General features: G+C 44.4%; 1 protein-coding gene across 1 annotated transcript in view; it reads left to right on the plus strand.

Moving 5' to 3' along the window:
• The window catches only part of LOC142768693 (uncharacterized), a 58,448-nt gene extending 50,533 nt beyond the window's left edge, over positions 1 to 7,915 (plus strand). The window contains exon 5 of the mRNA XM_075870704.1: positions 7,349 to 7,915. Within this exon, the coding sequence (XP_075726819.1) occupies positions 7,349 to 7,582 (234 nt within the window). The 3' untranslated portion in view covers positions 7,583 to 7,915. The remainder of the gene's footprint in view (positions 1 to 7,348) is intronic.
• Positions 7,916 to 12,046: the final 4,131 nt, after the last annotated feature.

The raw sequence follows: 12,046 nt of genomic DNA on the forward strand, positions 1-12,046 counted from the left end.
ATTATCTTGTGTAAATTGGAGCAGTAGTTAAACACGAAATAAGAGCAAAAGAAATGAAAAGTAACAAACTCGATCAGCATGACACCCATGACTCCGGCGAGCAAAAAAGCAACAATGGCGCGGATGAATACAGTGCATGCAGGCTTGACAATGAACATCACAATAAACATTACATTACTCCTTGAGATCAATGGTTTACGCACTTTTAACTAGAACTAAATTTTCCTGAGCTTTTAGGCGAACGACGTTTCATTTTTTAACTATTATTGACGCAATGTTATTACAATACGACTGAATGTTTGTGTAAACTATTTTCTTCGTCGTTACATGAAATGGGCCGCGGCACTCTCTTTCCTGCTCTGTCGACAGACTGGTGTAAGCCACGGCAGGGCTGCACGGTGCCTACGTGCGCTCCTTCGAACAACTTTCTCCGAATTTTCCACTCATCCGACGGGCGCCCTTTTTGTATTTTTTTTACTGTGCGCACCCCTTGCAACCTTGCAGGCAGTCGAGTTTTTTCGGACAATGAACTTCAACTTCCTCCCGCGGGCCACAAAAGCTGCACGTGCAGGACCTTTGAGACAGGCATTCCATGGTGGAGCTGAAATCACTGCGTCGTGTACGCTGGCTACGAAGACGCGTTTCAGCCACAATTTCATCTTATTATGCAAGGATTTATAATGATAATAATATTATTCATTACACCAATAATCAATCAATCATTTTTAACGTATCCAAGAACAACAACTGGGTTTTTCGTGCTGGCACGCGCGAAAATAAAAAAAATTAACAATACATTACAGACTGTCCATAGAAAAGCAAATCAATGAAAAGAGCAAAAATGAGCAGTCGAAAAAATCAACGCACAAAGAGAACAACAAATAAAAGAGTAGATATTCATGAAATGGGACTGCAAAATAATGTGGAATATACACAACCGTGCCGAAGGCTTCCTGAAAGACGGAAAAGGGAAGAATCTGTGCATTTGCAAACCTACGTTAGGACAGGGCAGCCCTCACTGACAAAAAATGACTGTAGACTATGAAAAACATAACGAATCAAGAAAGTTGACTTTAGAGAGACTCGGTATTCTGTAAAGGTTAGAGTGTTGAAAGAAGCTGGAACGTACAACCAACGGTCGATTTTCTCTCGATAACGTACGCAAAGTTTGAAAATGATTACAACCGAGAAGGGCAGAATATCTCACCCTGAACTAGCTTGTAAAGAAATAACAGCTCAGTGCAATTTTGCCGGCCGTTAACTGATGGCAAATATAATATTCCAGCAGTGTTGAAAGGATTCTAGTGAAACGATGGGGGAAAATGCTTATGAAATTTTTCTGGACTCACTCAGTGGCGCTACTGCTTTATTTAGCAAGGCCTTTCCAAATCAGATATGCATATGTACTCAAGTTGAGCACGACATATCGCGGTGTACAATTTGTAGAAGGCTGTAGGATAACCAGATTCTCGAGAGATGTTGAGCCAACAGGAAGAGAATGAAGGCCTCGCATGGCAGCACATTTAATGCAAGTATAAAAAATTCAGCATGCTATCAAAAAGAACACCAAGATAACTGATCTCATAAAACTTACATAACGACACAGTATTGACAGCATATGGAATTGAAACGTTGGATGTTTTGCGAGATACAACAACAACAACAACAACAACAACAACAACAATAATAATAATAATAATAATAATAGTAATAATAATAATACACTCATATCATTCTGACATGGCCGAAAATATCTGGCCACATTGAATGAAATGCTAGTGTCCGGGTGCCCATGAATCTCTATACGCGAGTGTGCAATTGCGCAGTTTGGTGGGTATGTACCAGCCGGTATACATATCTTATAATCAAGTGCACTATCGTGTTGGTGTTGAAAATATATGTTCGCAAGCTGTTTGAATCGTTACGCGCCTGCACAGCAAGGGGCTGTTTACATAATGTAGAGTTTGGCTTAGGTATCACGCCAGCCCGCAAAAAATGTGTCATACTACTTGTAGTCGCAAGGCAATATTTTGGCTAATCCTGATGATGGCACGTGCGCATTAGTGACCTCGACCAAGTAATGACACACCTACACAAATTAGAAGTTTTGTGAATTCGGCAGCCTACGTTAAATGTTGCTATAAAGCTTCAGCATTTCATTATATGGTCCATTAATTATGTATCACGTGTGAGTCAGTTGCACCTTTCCTAACGTACATGTCTATAACGTGAGATTTATTTCACGCTTGCAAACATTACACCAAATTAATTGTTCACTAGTGCAATCATAAAATTTTCGATAAATTTACTATGTGCACAGCCAGGAACATTATACGTAGCCAAAGGAAACGCAAGATGTATTTTTGCAATAAATTAGTACAACTTCCATCTTGAATGTAATCATAATAGTGCCTGCAAGTTGCATTCACGTAAGTTCTTTTTTGTTTTTGAAAATACTCCCTTAAACATTGCACTGCACATGCAATTATAGTAAATGGCTGCTGAATGCAATCGCAGATGAGGGCTCAACAGGATTAATTGAAATCTTTTATATGAAGGGAGCACATACCCATCAAAACTTTCAAATAATCAGAAATTTTGTCCACCGATGTGGAAGCTGAAAGTGCATTGAAATTACTATTTCTTGGTGCCACTTTAAACAATGCATTAATGTGAACAATATAAGTTGCATGCATTTTGTGTTTACATAGTACTATATAGGATTGCTCTATAATAATAGCGAGGTTCGGAAGCTTCAATACGTTTTGTGACTTTACACGATTCCTTCTTCGTAAGACATGTCTGCACTTTTATACATTATTTACGTCGTATTAATTGCAACTTATTGTTTCAAACCTAAATGCCATGTAAAATGTACAAGTTAAATTACACAAATGCATGAATTTATGCATTCAACTGAGTCGCAACTATCACGTACACAAAGCTGACCTGAAATTTCGATTTTTTTTCATGGCAGAAACAACAAATATAATTAATACCCCTATTGTTATAAAAAATAAGCAGGCCAGCTTTGTGTACAAATTGTTATATATTACAATCCGCATAATAGTGTGATCACGGTGCTAAATATATACGTAGTTCATACCAAACAAGGGAGCACTTCAACATAAAAGGATCCACTTGATATGTTATATATGGTGTGGCTGTGCCTTATTTGGCCCAATTTGACTCCTTATATGGGCCAACCGCGTCATATATGGCCGTATATAACCTCATACATGAACTGTCTCCACCAGATATACATCCATCTATGCTTATATGTGGCCACATATGCTGCCATATATGCTTAAATGTGGCCACATATGCTGCCATATATGCTTATATGTGTCCACATATTCTGCCATATATGCTTATATGTGGCCGCATATGCTGCCACATATGCTTATATGTGGCCACATGTAACTTATATATGGGCCATGTATGGCGTTTCCGTAAGGGTTCTTCCTACTTTACTCTATCGTATACTAATGAATGCTCCAAGTTTTTATCAACTACATATGTGCAGGAGAGATATTGTCTTCACGCAATTCGGATTCTAGGTAATTATATTCACGTCATTTCCATTATTGCGAGCACAAAGGTTGCGTGATATGTACATGGGCAGAAGGTATCGACAATTAGGCATTATTATTATTACGCAATTAGTTTGGAATTTCACAAACACGCCAACAGCACACTACGCAAGTCCTCAGATTCCGCATTGTAGGTGTGAAGTTGTTTCTCCTGCCCGTGTGCAGTCGCTCAACATGTGCATTTACCTGGCGAACCAACACGTGCGCACCAAAAGTTTGTGAAGTGCTTTTTCGGCTCTTGTTCTGAGGAAATATGAAAGGTAGCAAATTCAGATTTACCATTAAAACAATAGGTGTACAAAGGAGGCAAAGGTGAAGATACATAAAACGGACACCAATAATCACGAACGTTTTCTGTTATCCGAGTCAATGCATCGGTCTTGTTCTAACACTAAACCAGGTAGACTAACCTCTTGTTTTTTTCTAGGAGATACTTTTGCTCGTCATAAATATTTTCGCAAGCGAGTTTCGCACAGCTATCTTGGCAAACACCACATACTGCAATTGCGTGTACCGAGCTCTACAAAAGTTAAAATATGGAATATGGTTAATCATACGGCGCTTACTATGTTGTACATTGACGGCCTTGTGAAAGAGGCGAGGTATTGAAACAGCCAGGCAACTTTGCACTGAATGCTGCTATACAGATCCACTATAGAGAATATGCAAGAACGAGCTTTCAATTCACTGTTATTTTTCTTCGAAAAATGATGCCTCATTCTGCCAGCATTGAAATATTCCCGCAGTGAATGTCCAGCAATGCACCACTACCAAAATATTTTCCAAAGGAATACCCACTGTACACACATTCATTCGCAGGAACCGCAACGCACAAAGCCTGGGCTGGCACTCCATTTTCCACTGGGAACTCTTAAGGATGGCCTTCGGCGCTTCTATTGACCCCTATGGGGCAGTAGGAGGTGTTTCTTACTGTCACCGCACCTCACCTTGACTACGGAAACCTTTAGCTTTCAGGCTGATTCTGGAGGCCATACCCCGACTATTTTCGCAGGAGTGGGCAGAGCTGTAGTGAATATTTCAAGCTATTTTGGCACCGATTTCATGCTTAACAATTTAGGCGGTGGCGAAGGAAAGACTTCAGAATTCTTAACAGTGCCAAGTGCTGAGGTAAGCCTACTCAAGCCTAGCTACAGTGTGACTTCGAACCCCACCTCTTCACCGCAGTGCGTCTCCTGACTGCCCATTGAAATGAAGTACGCTGTGGAGAGACTGGAAGCGTCTACCAAATAATTATGGGATGATTTCTAGCAGTCAGCGAGCTTCCGCGACCGGAAGCACCACCACGTGGCATTACGCCGCGCCGCTGTGACCAAAGCTACCCTTACCTGCATGTGATTTCACCTGCTATATACTTCACCACAACACAAGCAGACAGTGCTTCGTCACTTCGTCCCCGGCGTAACGCTTAAGCAACACGTCATTCTTGCTTGCTTGCAAACTCACACAGACACCATGAGCCTCCTTCCCTACACTGTGCTCGCTTTCTGCCCTAGCCTCATAATGCAAGACCACCACAACTCATTCAATTTCTCAGACGCGAAGGCTCTCCAGAGTCACGATCTCATAAGCCCTTTCTTCAGGGCTCTCATTCGGCTATTCTCACTTAACTGGCGGGCCTCATTCCCGGGCTCAACTCCTAAAATATGGTCTCTTCATTCTTACAGAAGATACCGCCGAGCTCATTGTCGGCGATCCTTCATCATACTCTCTCGGCTGTGGTGATGCATCCTAAGGTGCAGTATTGTTAATTTCTTTGTTTGGAAACCCATTCTCTACTGGTTTTCCAAAATGGTAGAAAGCATCTCTAGTCTAAAACAAGCTGTGTTTCCGGATAACTACTTTTTTGGTCACGTGAGGTTGCGACAGCACCATTGAGCAGACCTCCCAGTGTGCCCCATGTGAAGGCGGCCAGTGTCTCCGGCTCGGTGGCATAATCAGTCGTTCTCTTCATCGACCAAAGGGCCCGCCACAAGAAACCTCACCCCCCTTTTGTGGCCTTCTCCAGCTCGAACCCGTTCCCATCGTCTCGCATCTCCATGAGTTGGGGTTGGTCTACCAATGCAATCGTTGGAACGTACACCATCGACGAGCTTTCAGTTTGGGTTGAGCGGACTAGCTTGTTAGCTTGCGTTGGAGCGTGGTAAGCGGGCATGCGTGATCGCGATCTGCTGAGCCAAATTGACGCTTCAGTTAATTGAAGTTTCATCTCCAGCTTGCCTACGCTTATCTAAAATCTGAACGAGACATGATCGACGTGCTCATACCCATTGGTCACACAAGACTGCCCTTAGGATATCCTCCAACGCGTCAACTAAACGCCTCTTCACCTAGAGGTATACAAAGGCGCGGTTTGGTTGAAGCTGATGGCAGCTCTCATGACAACGCCTTTTTCGTTTGTCGATTGGTCCTCCATTGACCACAATAACACCTCTGTTATTGACCGAACAAATTTTCACTACCGCACGCCCCTGTGGCAGTTGTTTACGTAAATCCGCTACCCAGGTACAGGCTACCGGGCTTGCACACGGCCAACGTCAAGGCTTATGGCCTTAATTCGTAAGAAATATTACCACCCATCCGCCATTTTTGTCTACGCGGCTAGTTACACCTCGCCCGGCAGCGCATTTGGCATCATCATCACGTTGCCCTCCTTGCGGCTGCCCGCGAAGCCGAGTGTGATAGCCATCACTGTCCACATAACCTGCTACATTGAGGTAGAGGAGGTTGCCGTCGCCCTAACTTCTACGTGTACCGAAGCCTCAGTAGTGCTCAGCGGTTCTCATCACTTGATCTGGAGTTTCGCGAGAGGCCTTGTCTCGCTTACCACCCTGCGGCTCCTTGGCTTAAGCTTCCTGCGAGATGCTATGCTCAAGGCTTCCCCAACCTAGCTGAGGGCTTTTTTGAGTCGGACGCACCAGTGCCGGAGCACCTGCCTACACCAAACCACCTCCCACAATCACATGTTTTCCCGTACCATGCGGCCGAAAACTGCGTCGCTGCGGCCCGCTAGCCTAAGTGAGACTTTAGGGTGACTGTTCAACTTCTCAAGGTTCCGCTTTTGCTGTCACCCGCGCTTCTGCTGTGGGCGCCAGCCTCCTTCTTGGAGATTTTTCCCCAGCACGAACCCAATAGGCCACATGGGTTTCTCGTTGTCTGTGGTTCCACGAACTTCTCTTTGTCCTATTGTAGCAGCACCCTCACACAACGTGGACGCGAGCAAATTTGCCTGAGCTATCATCTGAGTTGAAAAACAAGCGCAACAGTCCAGCGCTCAGACTGGTGCGCCGTCTTTACTTTCTGCATTTATCTCCACTGGGACTGTATGGGCTTCATGTAAGGAGCTTCGCAGCCGAACAACACGAGCACTTTTAGCACAGCATCACGCAGAAGAACACAGAACGACCCATGAACAAAGTGTTCATTTTAGGGTCTTGTAGCTTCTGAATATTTTCTTGTGAGTATTCCCGCGCGGCATCTGTTTTACTGCAATAAGGTACCGTGAGTATCAACGTGAAATGCTTGTGGAATTTACCCAGTAAGGGATATTGCAATAGACACTCTCTACAATACGTTGTTACGCTTTCCGCTTCGTTGCAAGCGAGTTTAGGCTTCGGAGTAGAGATCAACGCAATCTTCGAACATGTCAATGTTCTCTTTATTCCTTTTTGAATGTTTTTTTCTAAGTCTTTTTCCCGTTTTTGTGACACAAGACATGCTTTTTCTTTCTTTTTCAGGCATGTGTTGCAAAGCAGTCTAACTTTGACCTAAACTTTGTTCTGGCTGCCTATGATGTGGATTTCGACTCTTTGGAAACATGTACGGAACTGGGTTTCTTTCCTCTTGACGGCACGTATCCCCTCACGCGACTTACAAAGACGTTGTCGAAGAAGTTGCTGGCTAAATTCGGCTTTACTTTGCCCGATGATAAGTTTTTCTGGCGCTGCAGATTCTCAGTCTTTAAAGTATGAACTAAAAAATAAAAAAACCTTCTTCAAATGAGTACTAATGTTTCATACTTATTGCATCATTTTTGTCCTATGCAACTAAAAAAACGCACTCAATATTTTTGTCTATGACTAGCGTCCTGCATGACGTATTTATTTCTTGGGTTGCAGAGTGCAGTTCGTTGCCTGCAGCAAACAGTGCTCATCTGCCCCGGCGATGCTGTGCTGGTCACACTGCAAGCGATAGGCTGAGGTACCCGGGAAAATGCTCCGTAATATATAGCGGCGTGTATAGCATCACGTTAAATGCGAGGACGTTGTCGAATAGCTTGCTGACTGCATTCAGCAATAGTTCAGTCAATTATATCATTTGCTAGCGCTAAATATTCCAGAACCTTTACGGATGCAATAAAAAAATAAAAAAACCTTCTTCAATGGAGTAGTAAATGTTTCATGCCTCTTGCACCATTTTTGTCCATTGCAGCTTTAAAAAAACGCATCAAATATGTTTGTGAATGAATCGCGTTCTCCATGGCACGTTTATGTCATGGTGTGCAATGTGAAGTCCGCTGTCTGCCGCAAACAAAATTCCTCGGTCTCTGCGCTGCTGTGCTGGTAACACATCAGGGGATGGGCCAAGGTACTTGGAAAAGGGCTCCAGAATACAGAAATTGAAATGCACGTGTTGAAGCTTAAGATAGGATACCGAAACATTTACGTTGCTTTAACAGGGTATTGTGGCAAGATAACTTTAAAATTATTTGCGAAAAATAGGGAACCTCAAATCTTCGCCTTTAAGAGTTCAGCGCTATCGCGATATGTTGTTCCTAGTGCGTACTTCAATCAGTGCATGAAACACTTCTTCCAAGCTATGCGCCCATGTTTGTGGCGTTAAGGGTATATGTGCAGCGGTGTGAGTGCCTATTGTAGTAGTTTAGCAGCTTAAAATCATTAAGCCATTATGATAATCTCACGTTATGACACGCCCTGGCAATGAACGCTTGTACTACGCATTATTACTGCAATATTTTTGTAGCATGGTGAAGCATGTATGCAGTACGCGCGTGGTCGTAAAATATTCAAGCTAGATCACTGCAGACGTGTGGCCGTGTGGCAGAACATCCGCTTGCCATGCATATGCCAGCTTCGATCACCACTGGGACTCAAACAACCCTGGTCGGTGCCCATTCTGATCGGGAAATTTTTTCAATTCTTTTGTTTGCATTATTCTCAATCTGGCGGTAAGGCATAAGATTATTTTTTGCTCACAACGCCGACGACGCCAATTCCAACGCAGGAATTTTCGCAAAACGAGTTCTTCAATGCTGCCGCATCGAAAAGTTGCGGTATACAAATGTAGCAGTGGACCTATACGAATGCAGCACACACGGATTTAGAGAGACCCTGTGGTAGCCGAAAGGTACGGACGCACTTCAAGTGGGCTCCTGCGTCTACGAATGCGTTGGCAGCGACAATCACCACGCAACCACATAAATTGAATCTCAACAAAACCACCTCATTACCAGGAATCAGTGCATGCCAACATTCAGATGAGTTGACGTTTTTTCACTATTTTATGGCCTCTTTCTTGCTCGTGGTGCAGCACGAAGAGGCGCGAACGGGCTTCTCAATGCACAAGGCGGCACTAGACGCTATGGAGCTGGTCTCGCCGGCAGTAGGAGCGCCTTGCGATGACGTCGAGGCGAACAATAGGAATTTAAAAGAAGAAAATTACGAAGTGCATGATGAATCGGCAGATAAAAAGGAATGGCGCACTGTCAAAAGGCGACGCAGTCGAGGCGAATACAAGGAATGCGATGTTGATGGCAAAGGAGATGGCACCAACGCTAAAGCGTGGATAACGGGCAAGACGCAAACCAAAACTCATGATATACTGCTCGGCCGAATCGAGAAGAGAAACAGGCTGCTTGGCTACCTGCTGATGACTGTAAGGGGTGTTTAGACTCAGAAAAGGACTATGGGTAGCTCAGATCAGCCCAACAGAAAACAGCAGTTGCATCTACGAAGCAGCTGACATATCGTTCGAGGACAGACAGTACGACGTCACCTATCCCAACAAGATTCAGGACATCTTAGTGGTGAGCATTCCTGATCCTGATCGGGCTGACTAGTACAGATAAAACGAGCAGATCAACACCAGAGGCAAGAAGAAGAATGGCTATTTGGGCTAGTTGGTTTGAATTTATGGTAATGAGGGCTGCAGCGCGAGCACGAATGTGCTAGAAGAAACCGACGAAAGTCGAGGCACGGAAAGGCACAGCGCTCCTGTTGTCCTCTTTGCTTTCCGTGCCTCGACTTTCGTCTGTTTCTTCTAGCACATTCGTTCTCGCGCTGCAACCCTTATTACCAGAGGCAAGGTACACTAAGTGGCTGCGCACGAGACAGCGCCTGCGGATACATCTGAGGAAGTTTTCAGAGGGATTTATCTGAAGGAAACGCCAGCGAATATTATATCATAGCTTGTTACGGCTAGAAACCCCATGGTCTTCACTGCAAATAGGCTGGGAAACACCACGACTGTTAAAGTGCTCTTGAGCGGAAACAGGTTCCCGATTACCGTGTGCTACGCCGGGGTCATCACACGCTGTGTGCTCTATTCACACAGTGTAACAAGATCGGCGCAGGAGCGATGTGCGCTCGTACCCGACGGATAGACTGTTCCCTGGTCGCAGTGTCTTCAATCCACACAGAGACCACACGTGCAAACTCAAAAGCCGGATTCGCGGCAACGATCACGCCACCGCAGACAAACTGCAAAACCAAGTACAATCAGCCTTTCGTCGTGAAGCAAATACAGTGCACAGAGATACAAGAAAACCAGACACAGGCGACTCCTCCAGCAAGAAAAAAATTCCGCTCGAGGTCGAGATCAAGGGGACGATGAGGGACGGGTTTCCCCTCTAGAAGCTCCACCCTTGCTAAGTCGCGGTTTTAGTTTGGATCATAGCCTTAGGATTTACCATACATGGTGACCTGGGCAGACAAAGTACGCACGTCACGACCACCTGAGAAGGGGAAGGCAGTTCAACACACTAACAAGAAACTCGGTAAGCTCAAAGCAGAAAATACCCAAATGAGAGAGATGAGAGCACGGTTGGATGCCAAAGTTGAAAAACTTTCGTGAGAGTGTAGAACCAGAAACTCAAATGGTACACTCCTACCACGGTAACAAATAGCGAACTTCAATAGGTGAGAATTGCATGGAGGTAACGACCCCACCTCACGCTAAAACGGAAGACCAAAAGTTAAAAGATCATGCAATCGCAAGTCTCCTGGCAGGATCTCACCGAACAGCAAAGGTTATATACTATCTAGAGAAAGGTAGAAGAAATACTAGCCAGGATCCAATCATTAGCCGAGGCTACGAGGAATGCCTCCAGGGATATTATAGCACTCGTTACCGGAATCGAAACAATGGAACGATGTAAAAATAGCACAAAGACAACACCGCCTATCGTACCTGCAGAAGCCATTTTGCAGCCACAACAACTGCACTCCTCAAAACTCCAACCGCGGCCACACCGATTGCTATTCTGTGATAAACTAGTTTTATCCCTCCGTCAAACGTCACTTGAAGTATTAAAAATCTGGCAACGGAAGTGTAGAGGATACGGGACCAAAACTTACCTTCTCCAACAATATATTAGGCACAGCAGTAAACCGGACGTTCTTTTGCTCCAGAAAATGCATGGCCTTGCCAAACTGGCAGGTCACCAATTCATAGGCACCGGATGGGGCGAAATTGAAACAATTTTCCCGACACTAGTTAGCAGAGAACTAACAGTGAAAACGCATGACTTTGCGGCAGAACACAATCACCTAATGACAGAATTCATCCCTCTAAGTTCACGGGTGAGAAGTATTTTTATACCAAAATTATTGTAGCAACTCGTCAAATTAGTGACAAAAATAATCTGTTCAACAAAGCGGTTGTGTGTGCAGGATACGCTCCATGTTTAGTGGGCGGAGACCACAATGTGCCACACGAAGCTTGAGCTACCTACGGCTTCACACCTCCTAGAGAAAATATCTAGGCATAGCTCACAAAACGAGAACTTAACGTTAATCACTGAGCCTGGTGCACACATGTGCATATGTACGAGTGCCCAAAGGGACATGACGCCGGGTCTCACTATGACTAAAAGCTCCTTGGGAGCAACGCGGCATAATTTTTTTGACGACCTGGGTAGGAACCATACAGTGCTCTTGATGACCATACCGCACGCGAACAGCGAAACTCGGTCATCAACTCGAAAAAAACGACTTGTTGACTGAGACACACTCAGAGAGATAAGACCAAAGTCGTCTTCCCCACCCACATTGGATATATATAGCTGGTATGAAAATGTACTAAGAAACGCTCGCCAGGCCACGCAGAAAGTGCAGGCGGACCATAACATTGACAGGCTAGACAGTAAGCTTGTGCACCTAAAACAGACGAAAGAATAACTTAAAGCGACATGTAGG

Source organism: Rhipicephalus microplus, chromosome 8, assembly GCF_043290135.1.
Source record: "Rhipicephalus microplus isolate Deutch F79 chromosome 8, USDA_Rmic, whole genome shotgun sequence".
NCBI lineage: Eukaryota > Metazoa > Arthropoda > Arachnida > Ixodida > Ixodidae > Rhipicephalus > Rhipicephalus microplus.